This window comes from Ascaphus truei, chromosome 13 (assembly GCF_040206685.1).
Source record: "Ascaphus truei isolate aAscTru1 chromosome 13, aAscTru1.hap1, whole genome shotgun sequence".
Lineage (NCBI taxonomy): Eukaryota > Metazoa > Chordata > Amphibia > Anura > Ascaphidae > Ascaphus > Ascaphus truei.
In genome coordinates this window covers 23,937,087-23,959,193 of record NC_134495.1, presented here as the reverse complement: position 1 = coordinate 23,959,193, position 22,107 = coordinate 23,937,087, and the positions used below count along the sequence as shown (strand labels likewise).

Sequence of the window (22,107 nt, the reverse complement as noted above, 5' to 3'; positions counted from 1 at the left end):
GTTCGAGACGAAACGCGTAGAGATTGCTGTGGAGCCTACTGTCCAGTTTGTATATTTTATACTGACACTCATCTGCATATATTGCACTTTTGCTGCGTTGCTAGCATTTTGCTACCAGCCATTCAGACATTCAAGTTCCTGTTTACATTGTGAACTCTCTCCGGCTGAAACCTCGCTGACGTCATCGAGCTCACGCGAGATTTGATTCAGTGTATGCTCTGTGTAGCGCCGGAGCAAGGGGAAGGCGGCGTCCCTCGTGGCTTTCGGTCCCTGCTGGGACATAGAGGGGCTATTGTGGCAAGACACACCGCAGACATCACACCGAAGTCCTGCTCTTTGGGTTCCTGCGTCTGAACGCGCTGAGTTGTACTCAAAAATGCATTTTATTCAGCTCTGTTTGTGAGTGTGTATTTTTATCCCTTATTCCATAAATTTATTGTTATACAATTTTACGCTATGAGTGCGCCTGTTTTTTCTGTGTTTTTGTAGATATATATATATATATATATATATATATATATACAGTGTTCGACAAACCTATACATTTGCTCGCCCCGGGCGAGTGGATTTAACATCGTGGCGAGCTCCTATTGGCCCAAGCAGCACACGTTTGGTACTAGGTGGCGAGTAGATTTTTTTGTGTGGCGAGTAGATTTTTTGGTGATTTGTCGACCACTGTACTGTATATATATATATATATATATATATATATATATATATATATATATATATATATATATTATATATATATATATATATATATATATATATATATATATATCATTGATTTATTTTTTTAATTCATGATGCAAAACTAAACAAAATAGCTTGGCACAAAACCAACCCTAAACATTATTTTGAACCAGAACCAGATGGAGTGCCCAGTGCTAAAGATCATTAACAGGAATGAATGTGGTGAGCTGAGCTGAGAGCCATTGCCCCAATTAACATAATGCTTTGTCTCTGAAATTAACACCCTGGAGAATTAGGGAACAGCTATAAATGTTGCTGTATGTTGTACATGACTTGCAATGAGGTTAGGCGTATGCTGCTACTGTTGGTAGACAACAGAATGTTCAGTCTCTGAGACTACTAAAGGGAAGCCATAGAGTAGTCCACCTCACTGTGATCACCGAAGACCCTTTGGCACACTAGCCTAGTGGTGTAACAGATTCTCTGATGTGTGAGTATTGCAGTTCAGATGAACAGACTTTGGGAGGGCAACGTGTATACCGGTGCTAGAGTCCAAAACAAAAGGTGCCTTAAAAGTGGTGTTTGTATATATGTTCTTTAAAGGGGCATGTGCGTACGTACGTATGTATGTATATAAAGTACGCGATACCGGTAAAGGAAATCGGGAGACAGCACTCTGGTGTACAGTAGGTTGATCAAAATATATTGTCACAAGGTACAGAAATTCCAAAGTTTCGGTCCCCAAAACGGGACCCCTCATATGAAGGTCCCGTTTTTCTGTGCCTTATGACAATAATATATTTTGATCAACCTACACCAGAGTGCTGTCTCATGATTTCCTTTATCAGTATTGTATATATATATATATATATATATGTATATATATATATATATATATATATAATAAAAAAATAAATAGATGATACCGTTCTGTGGCTAACGAAATGCTTTTATTTGTGCGAGCTTTCGAGATACACTGATCTCTTCTTCCGGCGATGTTACAATGAATGAAGCAAACAAAAGGTATACTTAAAAACAGTGTCTCTTGGAATGTTATCTGTGCTAGTCCTTCCCCCGGTGTGGATGTGTTTTATGGCTAGAGGTGTCAAAAGGTTCCTGAAAGTAAGTGATGTAAGAGTGTGTGTGTGTGTGTATCTGTGTGAATAAAAATGAATGGAGAGCCCACAGTATATACAGTGCTTTACAAAAGGTGTGTGTGGAGTGGGAGTGGATATAGATGGTGTGGGTAGGTGTGGAAATGTGAGAGATAGTAGCACAACTAAAAGTGTGTGTGGATACTATGTGGTCCCTATTGGTGTATAGGGATGGAAAAACAAGGAGTATTAGTATGTGTAAGAGACAGCTGTGTGTGCATACATATAGCACAGTATGTACAGACATGGCCTTTAGCGCTCATGAGAATAGAGTTCACTTGTGTCAGTAATGACTCATAAACTTTTGATCTCTGTTTAGGCCACTGCTAAGTGTCCCGAACAGTTGCATAAATTTGTATTCATGCAACCGTCTCTCTTTCGGTGTTTTAAGATTACCTTTGAGTATGGCTTGCACACCAAACGTACATATATATATATATATTTTCACCATTATCCCCAGCATACAGTGCTTCCACTGCAGCAAGCGATTCTGGGAAATGACATGCAAATGAGCACACAGTGCCGCCTTTTGTCTGAAAAAACATTGTTACATGGAGCCCATTGTACACAATGTGTCACCTTTTGTTTGAAGCAAAATGTGACACTGTGTGCTCATTTGCATGTCATTTCCCAGAATCCCTTGCTGCAGTGGAAGCACTGTATGCTGGGGATAATGGTAAAAGGCAGGGTTCCAGACCTGCCTAAGACATGTGAATGTGCTCACAAGTGATCTTTTTATTTGCTATATGCAATACGGTGGAGGTTTCTTGTTGCCTTTTACACACACCATAACTTAAAATGTGATGGAATATATATATATATATATATATATATATATATATATATATATATATATATATATATATATATATATATATATATATATATATATATATATATATATATACACATATATACATACATATATATATACACACACATATATACACATATATATATATATATATATATATACATATATATACAGTTAGGTCCGGAAATAATTGGACACTGGCACAGTTTTCATAATTTTGGTTCTGTACGCCACCACAATGGATTTGAAATGAAACAACCAAGATGCAATAGAAGTGCAGACTTTCAGCTTTAATTCAAGGGGTTGAACAAAAATATTGTATGAAACGTTTAGGAATTGCAACCATTTTCATACACAGGGGCTCAAATGTAATTGGACAAATTAACACAATCATAAATAAAATGTTCATTTTTAATACTTTGTCGAGAATCCTTTGCAGGCAATGACTGCCTGAAGTCTGGAATGCATGGACATCACCAAATGCTGGGTTACCACCTTTGTGATGCTTTGCCAGGCCTTTACTGCAACTGTCTTCAGTTGTTGTTTGTTCGTGGGTCTTTCTGCCTTAATTTTTATCTTCAGCAAGTGAAATGCATGCTCGATCGGGTTGAGATCAGGTGATTGACTCGGCCATTACAGAATATTCCACTTCTTTGCATTAACAAACTCCTGGGTTGCTTTCGCAGTATGTTTTCAGTCATTGTCCATCTGTAAAGAGAAGCGCTGTCCAATCAACTTGGCTGAATCTGAGCAGACAATATATCCCTACTAGCTGAGAGACCCGGCGTTGCCCGGGATGGCAACTGTGAATAATTATGTGTTAATGTTGTATAATAATGTGTAGTGAAAAATTGTAATGGAATGTAAATGTTCAGTAATATTTTTCCAAACTGTGTAGTCTGTGTGACTGTTGATGTACACTACCGACACACTTTATTGCTCATCGGCCAGATCCGCAAGCCGGGAGATTTCCCGTCTTGCTAGTGGCCGCCCCTCGGCGGTGACGCGCGGTCACGCGTCATCGGGAGCCTGCGCCCCCTGCATGCGCGTCCAGGGCTCCCCAAGGGAGCCCTGGTGTCCCGCGATGTGGGGGACGGCGGCAGGGGGTTCCGGGGGACCCGGCGGACCCGGCAGCGGGAGGGAGAGCGCCCCGATCGGAGGGCGCTCTTCCGCTGCTTCGGCGCGCGCCCGTCACCCTCCGGCGCGCGCCAGGCTACTGCTGCGGCCGAGAACGGGCAAATGCTCGAATAAACTCGGCCGCAGCAGTAGTGTGTGTGTCTCTGTGTTTTTTTTGGTGTTGTTGACGTTCTGTTGCTCTTCTGACTCTGGCTCTGTCTCTTTGTTGTGCAAGACGTGTTTGGCGCTGTACTGTTTGATTAGCAGGTGATGTTGTGTGTGTGTGTGTGTCTGTGTGTGTGTTGAGGAAGTTGTGTGTTAGGATGCTGTGTGTTTCTTTGTCCCTTTGATGTACTTGGTGTCTGCGTATTATATGGATGTAGTGTGTGATGTTGTTGTGTGCTATGTGTTGGTGTTGATGTTGTGGTTGTGAGTATTTGTTGGTGAGCTATTGTGTCATGCGTTTTGAGTTGTGTGTGTTGATTGTGTGCGGGCATTTCGAATTGTGTCAACTGTGTGTGTGCATAGTGTGAGGTAGTACACATCCTGGATGTGTGTGTGTGCGTGTGGCATGTAGTCTCAGGGTGTGTATGTTTTGTTTTGCAAAGGTGTTTTTTGGGAGGCATGTTTTGTGTTGTGAAGATGTGTTGTTTGCGTTGAGGTTTTGATGTGCGGTATTGTAGGTGGTGTAGACCTGTTGTGTGTGTCACGTGTGGAGTGTTGTCGAAAGTAGGCGTGGTGTGTGATGTTAGTGAAGTATTTCAGTGCATGTGTGCTTAGTATACTTCCTGATGTTGTTGTGTGAAGGGTCAATAGGATCCAATTGTTGCGTTGTGTGTACAGCGTTCAGGTGTCGCGGTGTTCAAGGCATCAGGCGGTGGTCTGTGAAAGGGTTGTAAATGGGTTAAGTGTGACAGTCCTGAGGGGTGTTTTGTGGTTGTTGTGTGGTGTGTGTGTGTGTGTGTGTGTGTGTGTGTGTGTGTGTGTGTGTGCGAATGTTGTGTGTGTGGGTGTGTGTTTGAGTGTTCTGGGAATGTTGGTTGTGTGTGGCTGAATAGTGTGTATGGGTGTTGTGTGTGATTGTTGCTTGTGTGTGTGGGGTGGGTGGGTTGATGAGTGAGTGTGGGGTGGGTGGGTGAGTGTGTGGTGGGTGAGTGTGTGGCTGAATAGTATGTGTATGTGTATTGTGTGTGATTGTTGCTTGTGTGTGTGCTGTGGGTGGCTGAGTGTGGGGTGCATGGGTGGATGAGTGAGTGTGGGCTGGGTGGGTGAATGTGTGGTGGGTGGGTGAGTGTGTGGGTGATTTTTGGGTGGGTGAGTGAGTGTGGGGTGGGTAGGTGAGTGAGGGTGGGGTGGGTGTGTGTGGGGTGGTTGAGTGTGGTTGCTGTAGTGTTGTGTGTGTCTGTGGGTGAGTGTTGTGTGTGTCTGTGATGAATGTTTGTGCACCAAATGACAGATACGGGCCAATTAGCATTGTGTTCCTAATTGATTTTATTGAAAGGAACAGCCGACTGGCTGTGTGAGGTGGTAGTGGAGGGTGTGTGTTGGTGTGCATGTTTTGGGGGTGTGTTTGCGTTGTACGGAAGGGGGGTGTGGTGTTTGAGGTGCAAGGGGAGGGGGGGCATAGACGTGTCAATCTGCATTGTCTTGAGTGTAGTGTGTGTGGCACCACGGTGAAGTTGTGGTGTGTTTCCAGCGTTGAGTGTGTTGTGGGGGTAGGGGTGTGTTGAATTGTTGTTGTGTGTGGTGTATCAGCACAGGAGGGGTGTGTGTGTGAGTGTTGTGTGGGTGAGGGCGTGTTGTGTGTGTGACTTGAGTGTTGTGTGATTGTTGTGTGGGTGTGTGCGACTGTTGTGTGGGTGTTGTGTGTGGGTGTGCTGACTTTTTGTGCAAGAAATGACACAGACGGCAGAATGTGGATTGTGTTCCGAATATCTTTTATTTCACCGAAGAGCTGCTTTCCTGCGGGAGGTGTGGTGGCAGCGGAGGGTGTGTGTTGGTGCGCACGTTTGTGGGGGTGGCGGGTTGAGGTGCAAGGGGAGGGGTGTCCCAGACCTGTAAATCAGCATTGTGTTGGGTGTAGTGTGTTTGTGGCAGCACAGTGAAGGGGAGGTGTGTTTGCCGCGGCGAGGGTGTGTTGTTGTGTTTTGGCGTCCGTGTGGGGGTGTGTTGAAGTGTTGTGCAGGGGAAGTGGGTTGAATATGCTGCAGCATGCGTTGTGGTGTTTGTGGTGTGGGGAGTAGGTAGGGGTGTGTGGAAGTCTTGTTTTGTGTGGCGTATCAGCACAGGAGGGTTGGGTGTGTGTGTGAGGCCTTGTGTCGTAGCTGAGGGCGTGTGGCGTGGCTGAGGGCATGTGTGTACGCGCGTGTTGCGTGTGTGAGGTGGTGTGTGAGGTGGTGTGTGTGGCTGAGGGCGTGTGGCATTGCTGAGGGCGTGTGTGTGTGCGTGGTGCGTGGCTGAGTGCGTGTGTGTGGTGCGTGAGGGTGTGGCTGAGGGCGTGTGGCGTGGCTGAGGGCATGTGGCGTGGCGTGGCTGAGGGCGTGTGTGGGCACGTGGCTGAGGGAGTGTGTGTGGTGTGTTGCTGAGGGCGTGTGAGTAGCTGTTGGGTGTGTGGTTTAGTGTTGTGTGTGTGTTTGTGTGTAAGGGACACTGTGAAGCTCTATTGTTTTAGCAAGCAGACATGTGTCAGGAGGTGTTGTTGAATTGAATGAGTGCTATGTTATATTGTGAAGCACTGATGTTGCAGGAGGGTGAAGGTGAGAAGTGTTTGTGGGGGGGCGGGCGGGCTGCAGGAGTGTTTTTTCCGGGAGTGTTTGGGGGGTGCGTGCGGGATCCAGGAGGGCTTGCGGCGTACAGTGAAACACTGATGTGGCAGCAGGGTGAAGGCGAGGTGTGTGTGGTCCCTGGAGGGGTTTGTGGCGTCCACCGGGAGGTGTTGTGTTTGCGGGCTCGGTGCAGCTTTGGGGGGGGGAGGGAGGTGCCACGTGAGTGTTTTTAGGGGGGCGGGATACAGGAGTGCTTGCTGTGTACGGTGGTGGTTGCGGGCCCTGCGGAGGTAGGGGTTGCGCTCCACATGCGTGGTTTTAATGCGGGCCCTGCGGAGGTAGGGGTTGCGCTCCACGTGCGTGGTTTTAATGCAGGCCCTCCGGAGTTAGGGGTTGCGCTCCACGTGCGTGGTTTTAATGCGGGCCCTCCGGAGGTAGGGGTTGCGCTCCATGTGCGTGGTTTTTATGAGTGCCCTCCGGAGGTAGGGGTTGTGGCGTCCTCCGTGCGGTGTTGGAGTTTGTGCGGACTACGTGCGGTTTGGGGGGTTTGGCGGTTGTGGCCATGGGAGGGTTTGGGGGGCGGGGGTGTGGGCTACGTGAGTGTTTTGGGGGTGTTGACCGGGATACAGGAGGGCTTGCGTCGTATGGGAGGGGTTGCACTCCACGGGAGTGGTTGGGGTCCACGGGAGTGGTTGTGATGCGGGCTACGGGAGGCTGTGTGTGTGTTGGGGGGTGTTGGGGGCTAGGGGAGGGTGTGTTGCGGCCTCCGGAGGGGGGGAGTGTGTTGCGTGCTAGTGGAGGAGATGCGTGCGTTGTCCGGTGGCGATCATGTTATGTGGCGGTGCAAGTGAGTAGGAGAGTGTGTATGTTTGCTGGGGGGGTGTGGTGTTTTGGTGGTGAACGTGCGTTCCGGCGTGGTTGTGTTGAGGTGAAGGGGAGGGGTGTTGGCAGGGTAGGCAGGAGCGTGTGCGTGTGGTAGAGGGGCTGCGGTACCGGGAGAGGTCTGGCGTGCGGTCGTGGTGTGCATTGGTGGGGGGGGTGGTTGTTAAGAGGTAGTGGCCGTCGGTGTGCGCTCCGTGAGCGTGCGGTGTGTGTAGGTCATCGTGCGGTGTTGTGTGAGGGTGGGTAGTGTTGCAGTGGTGAAAACAATATATATACTGCTGCGGCACAGTTTATTCGAGCATTTGCCCGTTCTGTGCCGCAGCAGTAGCCTGGCGCGCGCCCGAGAGTGACGGGCGCGCGCCGAAGCAGCGGAAGAGCGCCCTCCGATCGGGGCGCTCTCCCTACCGCTGCCGGGTCCGCCGGGTCCCCCGGAACCCCCTGCCGCTGTCCCGCGATCGCGGGACACCAGGGCTCCCTCGGGGAGCCCCTGGACGCGCGTGCAGGGGGCGCACGCTCCCGAAGACGCGTGACCGCGCGTCTATGACGCGCGGCACGCCGAGGGGCGGCCACTAGCAAGCCGGGAAATCTCCCGGCTTGCGGATCTGGCCGCAGTGTGATAAACTGTGTCGCCAGTGTATAGGTAAGAGTTTGTACCTGATTCCGCAGTTCTTTTGGTGGTATCAGGCGGTGAGGGTTTTGTGGGTTGAGAGGTGAGAGCTGTGAAGCGTTCCCAGAGCAGTGAGGGTTTGGTGCTGTGAAGCGTTCCCAAATCTCCCAGAGCAGTGAGGGTAAGGTGCTGTGAAGCGTTCCCAAAGCTCAGTGAGGGCTGGGAGAGTGTGGCAGTGGGGGTCGGTGTGTTGGGCGCATGCCAATGAGAGGTGTGCGGGGGCGGGCGTGGGGCCAAGGGAGCTATGCCATTGGCCTGAGGCAGTGGTGTCGGTGCCAATGAGAGGTGTGTGGGGGCGGGTGGGCCAAGGGAGCAATCTCATTGGCCTGAGGCAGATTGGCCTGAGGTGGAGTGACGGGCCAAAGGTCCAATGCGATTGCCCGTAGACACAGGGAGACACATACAGACAGGGGAGACACATACAGACAGGCAAACACACATACGACGGTTTGAGAAATATATAGATAGATACACTTCAGAATTCATCCGGCTGCTTCTGTCTTCTGTCATATCATCAGTAAACACTAGTGATCCAGTGCCATTGTAAGCAATGCATGCCCATGCCATCACACTACCTCCACCGTGTTTTAAAGATTATGTGGTATGCTTCGGCTCATGAGCCGTTCCAAGCCTTCTCCATACTTTTTTCTTTCCATCATTCTGGTACAGGTTGATCTTAGTTTCATCTGTCCAAACAATGCTGTTCCAGAACTGGGCTGGCTTTTTTAGATATTGTTTGGCAAAGTCTAATCTGGCCTTTCAATTCTTGAGGCTTATGAATGGTTTGCATCTTGTGGGGAACTCTCTGTATTTGCTCTCGTGAAGTCTTCTCTTTATGGTAGACTTGGATAATGATATGCCTACCTCCTGGAGAGTGTTCTTCACTTGGCTGGATGTTGTGAAGGGTTTTTTTGTTACCATGGAAAGGATCCTACGATCATCCACCACTGTTGTCTTCCGTGGACGTCCAAGCCTTTTTGTGTTGCAGAACTCACCAGTGCGTTCTTTTTTTTTCAGAATGTACCAAACTGTTGATTTGGCCACTCCTAATGTTCCTGCTATCTCTCTGATAGATTTTCTTTTTTTTGCAGCCTAAGGATGCCCTGTTTCACTTGCATTGAGAGTTCCTTTAATCGCATGTTGTGGATTCACAGCAACAGCTTCCAAATGCGAATGCCACACCTGGAATCAACTCCAGACCTTTTACCTGCTTAATTGATGATGACATAACGAAGAAATAGCCCACACCTGTCCATGAAACAGCTTTTGCGTCAATTGTCCTATTACTTTTGGTCCCTTGAAAAGAGGGGGCTACACATTAAAGAGATGTAATTCCTAAACCCTTCCTCCAATTTGGATGTGAATACCCTCAAATTAAAGCTGATAGACTGCACTTTAAGCCCATATTCATTATTTAACTGTACAGTAACTTGAATTTATTTTGGTACACAGCTGTAATAACAAAACTTGTAACAGTGTCCAATTATTTCTGGACCTAACTGTATATATATATATATATATATATATATATATATATATAGCAACTGTAAATATTACTGTATGTTCATTTGCATGTCTTAGACAGGTCTGCAACCCTGTCTTTCCCCATTGTCACCCAGCATACAGCACTTCCACTGCAGCAAGGGATTCTGGGAAATGACATGCAAATGAGCACTCAGTGCCACCTTTTGTCTCAAGCTCGTATTACACAAGCCAATCCTCAAGCCAATGCATGCTGTTTTAAACACAGCTTTTAAACAGAGGCTGGGATGAGATGCAAAGCCATTAGACCTACTCACATACATGTTTCAACCTTGATGGGTATCATCAGTGTGAGGCTGGTCTTAATGGCTAGCAGGTTTGAGACTAGACTAGGTAATCACCACTGTCATTAAGGTTATGGTGCGTAAAAAAAGTGACAAAAACCCTCCACAGTAAAGCATAAAGCAACTGTAAATATTACTGTATGTTCATTTGCATGTCTTAGACAGGTCTGCAACCCTGTCTTTCCCCATTGTCACCCAGCATACAGCACTTCCACTGCAGCAAGGGATTATATATATATATATATATATATATATATATATATATATATATATACAGTGTGTGTATATACATACATACAGTGTATAAATATATATATATATATATATATATATATATATATATATATATATATATATATATATATATATATATATACATACACACACACAGTATATATGAGCAACCATATGAATTTGCAAAAATAAGAAAATGGTTATTAAGAAAGGTTTTCAAAACAAACAGAAGTGTGCAAACCCCAGAGGTGGGACAGAGGGGAGCAGCTGTTCAATTAGGGGGTAAACAGCAGCACAGCACAGAGGATGGTGAAAGGAGGAAATTAGGGTAGAGAGAAAAGCCCCCAGGGGAAAAAAGATGTAGAAAAAAAGAATACAATACACAGCAACCCAAACCCACAGGGAAAAGATGGTATGAGGTGTTTGTGCTGATATGCTGTGTTTGGTTTTCACCAAACGTGGCGCTGTGCATTATGGCCAAACATCTCCACTTTGGTTTCGTCTGTCCAAAGGACATTGTTCCAGAAGTCTTGTGGTTTGTTCAGATGCAACTTTGCAAACCTAAGCCGTGCTGCCATGTTCTTTTTAGAGAGAAGAGGCTTTCTCCTGGCAACCTTTCCAAACAAACCATACTTGTTCAGTCTTTTTCTAATTGTACTGTCATGAACTTTAACATTTAACATGCTAACTGAGGCCTGTAGAGTCTGAGATGTAACTCTTGAGTTTTTTGCAATTTCTCTGAGCATTGCACGGTCTGACCTTGGGGTGAATTTGCTGGGACGTCCACTCCTGGGAATATTGGCAATTGTCTTGAATGTTTTCCACTTTTGAATAATCTTTCTCACTGTAGAATGATGGACTTGAAATTGTTTGGAAATGGCCTTATAACCCTTCCCAGATTGATGGGCAGCAACAATTGCTTCTCTAAGATCATTGCTGATGTCTTTCCTCCTGGGCATTGTTTTAACACACACCTGAATGCTCCAGACCAGCAAACTGCTAAAACATCGGCTTTTATAGAGGTGGTCACACTTGCTGATAATCAATTAATCAAGGGCATTTCAATAGCAGCACCTGTCTGTTACTAAGCATCTTAATTCCTATGGAAGCAGTAAGGGTGTACTTAGTTTTTCACACATAGCTTCTCCATTTTGGCTTTATTTTTGTTAAATAAATAATGTCACGGTGCAGTATATATACACATTTGTGTGAAAAAGAAAGTACTCCCTCTTTGAATTCCATGGTTTTACATATCAGGACATAATAACAATCATCTGTTCCTTAGCAGGTCTTAAAATTAGGTAAATACAACCTCAGATGAACAACCACACATGGACATATTACACCGCGTCATGATTTATTTAACAAAAATAAAGCCAAAATGGAGACCCCACCGCATCGTTGCCGAAAACCCGGCAGAGAGCAGGTAAGTGAGTTACAGAGGCCTCACGCCTCCCCTGGCATTTAATTTAAATGCTATGGGGAAGAGCGCCGGGGCCTCTATAACTGCCGTGCCCCCCCCCTAGAAATTTTCCCGCCCCCTGTGGGGCTTGCCCCCCAGTTTGCACATTGCTGGGTTAGGTCATATCAGGGCAATGTGTATACTTTGGGTGAGAGAGATTTGTATAGTGATTGCAACCACAAAGTAAGCCTTAATATGAATGGGAATTATACAGATTTTTTATTTTTATTAGGATTATAGTCAAAAATACAGTACATTTTGCAAGTCCCTCCTATCTTTATGTAGCACATACTAATTTGGAAATTAAATGCGCTTACAGTACAATTCATTTCTGGTTGATCAAACAATGGTCCAGTAGTTTCCAACCTTCTTTTGGATAAAGAACCCTAAGTGAAATGCTAAGGAACCCCCAACCATCTTTAACAGCAACTCTGTGATCGGATGCATTGTAAATTCTTCTGTATTTGATAAAATATCCAAATGACCAGAAAATTGCCAGGAGGCCCGGGGGAACCCAAGGGTTCCTTGGAACCCTGGTTGAAAAACACTGCCCTAGTCCCTAGTTATCATATGGCCATGGCAATATAGAAACATGTTTATGTTTAGCTCTCTAAAAAGTTCAAATGTTTCAGTGGTTTATAATAATGCAATTGATGTTAATTCATATTGACATTCTTACTTTCACGTTAGCCTTCAGGGACTCAAATATATGCAGTAATGATAGATAATAGCCTAGTTGTATCATGAAGGTTTTTTTGTGTCCTATTCTCCACCAGATGCAAACAAATGGGAAACCAGTCCACCCTCTCACTGGTGGAGTTTGTTCTCCTGGGATTCTCTGATGTTCCTCACCTGAAGATTTCTCTTTCTATTGTATTCCTGACCATGTTCCTGGTCACCTTGGCTGGGAACACATGTATAATCATCCTGATCATAGTTGACCATCAACTTCACACCCCTATGTATCTCTTTCTCTGTAACCTGTCCGTTGCAGACATCTGCTTTACATCCACAACTATCCCTCAAATCCTAAGGAATCTCATGACTAAAACCAAGACCATCTCATTCTCTGGCTGCATGGGACAGCTCTTCTTTTGCATCACATTTTCTGAGACAGTGTGTGTCCTGTTAACGGTAATGGCTTATGATCGCTATTTAGCAATTTGCCACCCATTGGCCTATAACGCTATCATGAATAGAAGAGTCTGTGTTCTCTTAGCTCGTATATGCTGGGGTAGTAGCTCTTTAAACTCTGCTTTTAACACCTTTCTTGCTGTTCGATTGTCTTACTGTGGTTCAAATATCATTGACCATTTCTTCTGTGACCTTACTCCTCTGTTAAAGTTATCTTGCTCCGACACCTCCCTAAATTGGCTTTTGATACTGATCGAAGGAACATTGCTTGTGGTGGTTCCATTTCTAATTATTATCATGTCATATCTTCTCATCATCACCACCATACTGAGGATCCCTTCTAGAGTGGGAAGGCAGAAGGTTTTTTCTACATGCTCTTCCCACCTCATAGTGGTAGCTTTATTCTTCGGGACTATTATTTTTATGAATCTGCGCCTGATCACAGGGTCTCATACAAATAAAGACAAAGTTGTAGCCGTCATGTATACCACGGTGACTTCCATGTTAAATCCTTTCATTTACAGTTTGAGGAACAATGAGATAAAAAGGACATTTCTGAGGATTCTTTACAAGAACGATCTTTTACCCCAAGACCTTCACAGCAGCGGACTATAAAAATACAAAGGAGAATGACTTTAAAAAAAAAAAGCTGATTGATTTTGTTGTGGTTGATAAGCAATATTTGCATTTCTATATTTATCCTGAATACATAAGAACTTGACTTGCTCAAAAGCTGAAGATCTTACACTGAGAACCTTGAAAATGCCAAGTTTGCTATTTTTAGATGTGTGGCCTCACTGTCCGTTTCATCCATTTATTGCCCTGTCTGTTTAGTCCTTCCCTGCATCATCTGCCCTAGATGGCTATCTTGTTTGTATTTTTTTACATCTGTGTTAAACTCATGGAATTTATGTAAATCAGTATTTCTGACCTGAGGAAGAACAGAACCCTCGCAAGGTTGTCTTATAATATTAATGTTAGTCCAAATAAAAAAGGTACCACCTAATACTGAAGTACTCATTTACTCTGCACTATCGCCACTAACACGGCTATTTCTACTTAAGAGGCTGTTGTATATCGGAATGAGACATTTAGTCGCGACTGTTTCGCCGCGTCCAAATGGGCTCCATCATTCCCCTCTGCTGCAGCCAATCCGCCGCAGGAATCCCGTCCACCGGCTGCTTCTAAGGTAAGTTACATTACTGTTTCGGGTAGGGGGTTAATTTAAGGGGTTTAAGCGCTTAGGGTTGGGAATTAATTTTATTACTGTTTAGAGTACGGGATTAATTTAAGGGGTTTTAGCGGTTAGGGTATGGGGTTTTTAGGGTATAGGCTTAAGGTAGGGGGTTTTAAGGTAATGACTTTGGGTAGGGGATTTAGGCACTTACCTTAGTGGTGAAGTGGCAGGTTACGGCGGCGGGGTGAGTCGTGGCAAAGCGCCAACAGCTATTTGGTCGCAGCGAAATAGCCATGACCAAATTTCTTAGTCCGGTTATATACACATTGGATGTCATTGGTCCAGGTCCCAGTAATATGTGGTGGGGGCTATTGTGGGGATGAGGGGGTGTGGGGGCTATTATGGGGACGGGGCTATTGTGGGGGAGAAGGGCTGGTGGGTGCTATTGTGGGGGTTGGGGCTATTATGAAGCTATTGTGGGGGAAGGGGACTTATGTGGGGAAGGGGGGGTATTGTGGGGGAAGGGGGCTTATGTATTGTTGACCTGGGGAAGAACAGAACCCTCGCAAACTTGTCTTATAAATATCTGTACCCCCCTTTCCCTATGCCTAAGGGAACTACACGGGCAACTACGTGTGCTGCTGTACCTGTTTCTCACAGGAGGCCTAAGCCTCCACCTCTGGGAGCCTGGGGGTGAGCTCTTTCTCCTTGCGTGCAGCGCCTCCACCTGTGAGGGATCCCAGCGTTGGCGGGATAACCCCTCACAGGAACCAATAACAGTAATGAATAATACACCACACAATGTATTTAACTAAGGTTTGCTGTACACACTAATAACACATATAACAGATAGCAACGGTACCCACACTATAACCCCAGTAACCTAACACTTGATGGTTCCCCTAAAGTACTGAGGGTGCTGTGGCACCAATACCCCTGGTGTCCTGTCCCAGCAAGCCCCACCCAAATGTGAGGTAGCGCTACCCCCTGTGGATGTAGGTGCACATTGGGTACCTGCCTGGGTACTCCAGTACCCGGGTGCTGCTTGGCGTGGTGAGTTGGAGCAGGTCCCACGTAGCGGGACAGATCCCCTGACTCCTAAAGGGTTCCGTATCCTTCTTGCCGTGTGAGCTCCAGCCGGAGGGTCTCACAAAATGTCTATGGAGCCTGTAACCTGGTTCCAGGCCGCAGGGCACTGTGTGGCCGTCCGGTCACCGGTGCAACAGTACTACTCTAGTACTAAAGATGAAGAGTCCCTATCTGGGGCCTTCTCTGCAACAGTCCGCTGGGGTGGCTCAGGGCCTAGCTAGGGCCTACGGGGCAAGGTATAGACCTACCCCAGGAAGCTACTGCTCCCTGGACACAACCTGTCTCCTTGGTGCCTCCGTCAGAACTGACTCGCGGGCTTCCCGCGCTCGGAGGATATCCGGTCTCTCCCTCCTGCGCGAATCCTATGGGCTGTAACACCCCACGTGATAGTCCCTCCCTCTAGGGATTCTGGGACATGTAGTCCCGCGCCACATGTGCGGAGCAAACCTAATATGGCCGCCACACTCCTCACACTGCGCATGAGCGCCTCGCTGTACTGAGCATGCGCAACTCCTAAAATGGCCGCTCCCGCTCGCGCGGACCTACGGGGAACTACTGACCAGCTCCCGCCCACACCGGAGGCAGGGTAGGGGGACTCGACTACATATCTATTGTTGGTCCAAATAAAAAAGGTATCACCTAATACTAAAGTACTCATTTATTCTGCACTATCGCCACTAACGCTATTTCTACTTAATACTATTTAAGAGGCTGTTGTATATCGGAATGATGGAACACATGCTCCTAGAATTAAAAGGAACCGAAACTCCAGAGGTGTTCATACAAAAAGAGAGATTTTAATCCACATAGATCAACGTTTCGGTTAAGCACACTGACCTTTGTCAAGCCTTTCTTTTGTATATTGTAATGAGACATTTAGTTGAGGGTGTTTCGCCACGACCAAATAGCCTCCATCATTCGGCTGCAGACTATCTATTATGGGGGTGGGGGCTATTGTGAAGCTATTGTGGGGGAATGGGGCAATTGTGGGGGAGCAGGGCAGGTGGGGGGCTATTGTGGGGAGGGGTGGTGGTGGGGGGCTATTGTGGGGAGGGGGGGTGGTGGGGGGCTTTTGTGGGGGTGGGGGCTACTATGAAGCTATTGTGGGGGAAGGAGGCTTATGTGGGGCATGGGGGTATTGTGAGGGAGGTGGTCCTATTGTGTGTTGTGGGCAGGGGTTAGTGTGTGCGGGGGTAGTGTTTGTGTGTGTGTGTGTGTGTGTGTGTGTGTCTGTGTGTGTGTCTGTGTGTGTGTGTGTGTGTGTGTGGTGGGGAAAGAGCAAGAGTATGAGAGAAGGGGGGGAGTGATGTAGGGGGGACAGGGACAGAAGGGACTGGGTGGAGAGAGAGAAAAGGGACTGGGGAGAGAGAGAATTGCTGGAGAGATTGTGAGAGAGAATTGCTGGAGAGAGGGAGAGAGAAGGGATGGGAGAGGGAGAGAGAAGGGATGGGAGAGGGAGACAGAAAGGATGGGAGAGGGGGAGACAGAAAGTATGGGAGAGAGGCAGGGAGAAGGGATGGGAGAGAGGGAGAGAGAATGGATGGGAGAGGGGGAGGGAGAATGGATGGGAGATGAGGAGGCAGAAGGGATGGGAGACGGGGAGAGAGAATGGATGGGAGAGGGGGAGGGAGAATGGATGGGAGATGAGGAGGCCGAAGGGATGGGAGACGGGGAGAGAGAAGGGATGGGAGAGGGAGAGAGAAGGGATGGGAGAGGGGGAGAGAGAAGGGATGAGAGAGGGGGAGAGAGAAGGGATGGGAGAGGGAGAGAGAAGAGATGGGATGGGAGAGAGAAGAGATGAGAGAGAGAAGGGATGGAGGTGTGATGGGGGTTGGGGGAGAGAGGGATGGGGGAGAGAGATACCAGAGACATTTCCGTATTTTTAATAATGAAAAAGCAAGAAAGTGTACACATGGGTTTTAGTGTTTAGAAAAAAGAGGGTGGGGGAAATGTTTTCACACGTGGTGCCGAAATGGATAAGGCCTGCTCTGTATTAATGTACAGTATGTGACATGTTTACATGTGTGCTCTCGTAAGATTAGAAAACACTATATTTTATGCCTTCCACATTGCAGTAAGGGATCAATCAGTTTAAAAAGATCCTTTACCTATTTAAGGACCATATACAGAAACTGCTCACTAATCACAAGAACACTAGTTTAAGCGACACTTGGAGTCTCCGTATCTCAAAGAGTTCAATTAAAACCTAATTAATCATCTTGTGAAGGGTATCTAACCACCCACTGTACCCAGCACTAATCTCTTAGGCCAGGTCTGCTGCCTGCTGCTGTGCCCGCTATGGCGGTCTCTGCGGGGACAAGAGCCTCCCCTCAATGGGGCCAGGCCCACTGCGAGGAGTGGCTGCCGCACTGCGCAGCCAGTTTTTCCTGGAGACACGAGAATTGTGCTCAGTACTAGTGACGGACCTGCCGGGTGACATCATGGCCACGTCCCCCCTCCCCGTCTTTTCCCCTGCAGCTCACTGCAGATGGGGGAACTCAGCTGCACGCGCGCCAGCCTGGCAGACGCGCGTGCAGCGCAGGCAGCGGGGCCGTAGCCTAAGGGCTCGCTCAGACAGGCTGCTACAGCAGCTTGCTAGCGTTCGCGCCCCCGCTGCGTGCTCCTGCAGCACAGCGATCTGTGCTCAAACAGCAGGAGCCAGATCGCGGCGTTTGGGGGCGTGTAACGATCGCGTCACGGAGCTGGTTCGCCTTGATTAGCTGAACCAGCTCGCGTCACGCGACTGTAGCCCAAAAGTTCAATTTGGGTTGTGGTGGCAAAATGTCGCAGCGACAACGCTGCACTTTGCCGCAGGTGGAGTTTTCTGTTTGAAAACTCCCACCGCACAACCCAAATTTGCGACGGACGTGCGCTCGCACGTTAGCGTGCGCCCGCCGCATAGCTGCTGTCTGAGCTCAGCCTAAGACTTACCATCAGCAGCCTGCTTCAAGTCGCTATTTACCTGTCTCCATCAAATCATCTTCCTGTCTAAATGCTTTCCAGACTCCTGATGTTAGCCATTGCAAACATGTTAGAAATCATCACTTTTCAAGTACTTCACATAACTTGGTGCCCATGAGATGCTTGAAAATGAGAGGTGACTCTAAATGTAATTGCACCACAAATGGATGATAAACTACTGCATAGCATGTCCGCTCTCGTTCATGTAAAGGCTTTCTAAAGTGTAACAGTGTAACAGCAGTTTGTGGATCAGGCCCTATATATTATACTGATAAAACGTTCTATAAATAAAGAGATGTGTGCAAAAAAAAAAGCCGGTTTGGGCGATGCAAATCTATCCAAATGTGCTTACATGGACCCACGTTCTGTATGAAAGGGTTTGATGATATGGTGTATGTGACGGTGAGGGGGTACCCTGGCCAGTAAATAAAGGTATTATGCCCAGCTGGGTGCCCCTCAGTCATATTGGGGAATTATAGAGTACCGGCTCTGCGACCAAGTAATGGCTGTAACACTGTAAATGTATTACAAATGTCTGCGTGTGTCCCACCGGGTATAAGAAGGGTGATGGTACAAGGCCAAGAAGAGTTTGAGGTCCAATCTACAGTATAATTGACTCGAGATGGTCCAGAGGATCACTTCAATTTCTTGTGCATTGGAAAGGATTCGGTCCAGAGGAGAGGTCCTGGATACCCCACCATCAGGTTTCCGCTTTGTTGAAACGGTTGTTTGCCAGGTTCCCGCAGAAGCCTTTTGGGAGTTGTCCTGAGGCCGCTCATCAAGGGGGGTGGGGGGGTACTGTAAGGAATCAGGGAACACGTCCTATATGGTGTGTTCACTCCTTACCTGCTTCTTCGCAGACCTCTGCGCTGGTTGCTGATCGGGCGTGCATCCTCGCTCTGTTTACAGAGGGCGCGCATGCGCAGTTCTTCTAGCCGTGCCACGGAGCCTGGCTCCGCCCCCCGGATGCACCGCGCTTCTCAGGCGCACGGCACGTACACGTGATGTCTTGCGCCGCCCCCCAGCTGCGTGGCAATTGTCCTAAGTGCCCCTTGTCTCCTGCAGCCTATCCTGACCTCCGTGGAGGCAGCACCACCGTTACACCCCCAGCCTCATTGGTTCCTGCTTGCTATAAAGGACTTCCACTTCCCCTCCTGCTTTGCTGAACATAACTCTTGTGACCTTGTGTTCCTGCATTTGTTTTGCCTTGCTTTGCTTGTGCCTTGCTGTGTTCTCTGTTGCTTTCCTGTGTACCGACCTGGCTTAATTATAGGACCCCCTCTGGATAAAGATCCCGGCTTGACTATTGGACCACCTCTGGATAAAGACCCTGTCTTGTACCTGACTTCCTGCACCTCTCCATCCCAGACCTCGGATTTCAGACAATCGACCACTCTCCTGGCTCCAGCCCTAGACCACGGCACAACAGACACTAACCATCCCACTGGCTCCACCCCCGGACTCAGGTAAGTACTCACACTAACCCACTCTCTCTAACCCAGACCCGGCTACGCTGACTATATACCATCCAGGCGTGCTCCCGCTGCTGTGGGTGCGCAGTCTTGTACTTTCCCACCTCAGCACCGTGCTCCCGCCTTGTTCGTGGTGCTCGCAAGCGTTACACTCAAGTGGTAAAGGACCCCTGATGAAGATCGGAGTTTTGTGCTTTGGAGTGTTCTTATTTCCTCAGAGTCTGGGGCTGGGCAAATGGCTGCCGGATAGCCCCTATGCATGTCAGGACGTAGGTACTTGAGTGTAACTCCGGTACTCCGCCTGTCCTAACATCTTGGCATCTCTGAGGCTTTCAAGTCCGGGACCTGAGCAGACACAGTGGCACCAAGCCATGGTGACCATCTGGTCTCTCGGAACCACAGACCTGGATATCCCACAGTTCATTTACAGTGCATCAAGCATACATACCTATTAAATAAACCTGTTTAATAAAATACACTTTACACTGTGTCTTTGCTAAAAAAAATATCTAAGTCCTTCTTTGGTGTCGGGTATAATAAGAATGTATACTATCTATTCTCACTAGCCATATCCCTGCCACACTGCAAAAACCAGACTTTACACGTTTACACAAAATAATGCAGCTTTATCATATAGCTGGAGCACCCCCTGAACCCCTCAGTTCAGGATGAACTGGGCATGCCCCCTTATGCTAGGGACCCCTGTACCGTTCTGGGGATACTTTGATCCCCTATGCCCCTTTTACCTTTCTGGTCTGTGCTGAAGCAGGGACTCCTGGCGGGGAGCTGCAAGAACGTTTTCAGGGTAGGATTTTGACCGGAGCATTGTGCTTCAATGTATCCAAGAATCTGACCTGTTTCCCGGCTACATTTTTGGGGTATCCCGTAACTTGGGGACCCCGCTACATAGCCACATTCTGTGAAGACTTTCTCTGCCAAACCCATCCCGAAACTCATACCCTAACAATCACTGCTTGCTGGCACTCCTGGAAAGGCAAAAACATAAAAAGTCTTTATTGTCGCATATTTTCATACAATGCACTGTAGTACATACACGACAGCCAAGTCCAAGAGCTGACACTCTAGGACCCCACAACGTGACTCAGGGGCAACCAAGTGGGCTTGACCTTTATTTGTGAGCCTGCTTACCCCCTCACCGTCAAACATTATTATACATTCTATCATTGGAGTTGGGGATATATGGCACAGCCTTGCTATCGGTGTAGGTAGAGGGATATATAATTGCAGTAGGCACAAGTGCTAATGCTGAAACAGATGCAAAAGGTTTTTTTTTTTTTTTTAAAGTTCATACAATTCACCACTATACAGAATATAGTAAAACAAACATGGATGTACCCACTTCTTTCACATAGTTGCCCCAAATCTGTTGCAGTCTTTCTGACATTATATAGTAAATAAACTGCAGATTGAAACATGCTGATGAGCACATGGGCAATATTTACTAAGCAGTGCTAAGCCATAATCCACCGTACAGCCAAAACACTTGAATATAATATTTACCGGAGAGCTGCAGGGGGAGTGACGGAGGCGCGGCCGTGTTGTCACCCGGCAAGTTCGCCCTCATTGGCTGAACCGCCAAGGGGCGTGGCCTAGCGCTCAATGTAACTAAGCAATGTAACACCAATAAGGAAAGCCAGCAGGATGTAAGGTTGTATAGGGAGATGTATTAGCAGCAGATAGAGGTAATGATGCTGCCTATTAGATCATTAGTAAATCCTCACCTAGAGTATAGTGTGCAGTCGTGGGCTAAAAGTGCTGCATGGCCTACACCCTAAAACGTATCCGGGGAGACTGAAGGTTCTTAATATGTGCAGCTTAGATCAGAGAAGGGGGGTGTGTGATAGAAACTTCCAAATACATAAAGTGCAGGAGGGAAGCACATTTCAAAGAAGGAGAAGAGCTAGAACAAGAGGTCGTGCTCTGAAGCGGGAGGGTGGGAGGCCGAGGGGAAATGTGAGGACGTACTTCACCGAGAGGGTGGTGAATTCATGGAATAGCCTTCCAGCAGAGGTGGTAGAGGCTACTATGATAAGGAAATTTAAAAAATGATTGGGATAGACAGAGGGCAATCCTTAAATGTAAAAGAAAGTCAAGGATCAAGTGGGGTAATGAGGTTTTTCAGCAGACAGGAAACCTGACAGACTAGTTCTACAGTATCTAGTCTTACAGTATCTGCCCTACGTAGCAATGGCAAGAAGAGGTAACTTAAACCAAGTTAAAGAAAATACATGCAAAAAATGGCACCCAGCATGGATTGCTGCTTTAAGGCAGGAATATCATTTAAAACATACAAGCTGTACACAAGAGCATGATACATAAAGTGGGAAAACTCAATGTTTTGGGCTAGAAAGCCCTTTATCAAGAGTTTCTAAGCCAAAACACTGGTAATATCCATTTTTTGGCCATACTGGGCTCTGATTAAACAGAAATAACTGGAAGTATGCAGCTGCATGGGATACTTCACATCATTCTATATTTTCGGTAAATACCTTTTTCCATTTCCCTTTTCCCTGCTGACCCTCCTAGGGAGCAACTGTAAACCTGGAGCTACATCTTTATCGTGTGTTTTTAAAAAGCACGAATTATATGGAATCGGAAACTCAATGAAACATGTCTTTCTTGTTTTCTGCACCATTATGT

At 47.1% G+C, this 22,107-nt stretch overlaps 1 protein-coding gene across 1 annotated transcript; it reads left to right on the top strand.

Annotated features, from left to right (window-relative positions):
• Positions 1 to 12,399: 12,399 nt before the first annotated feature.
• Positions 12,400 to 13,362, top strand: LOC142464589 (olfactory receptor 1468-like). The gene has a single exon (XM_075567961.1). It carries the CDS (start codon positions 12,400 to 12,402, stop codon positions 13,360 to 13,362), a length of 963 nt encoding a protein of 320 aa, XP_075424076.1.
• The last annotated feature ends 8,745 nt before the right edge of the window (positions 13,363 to 22,107 follow it).

Coding starts and splice junctions, on each gene's coding strand:
- LOC142464589 (XM_075567961.1), top strand. CDS start 12,400: ATGGGAAACCAGTCCACCCTCTCACTGGTGGAGTTTGTTCTCCTGGGA.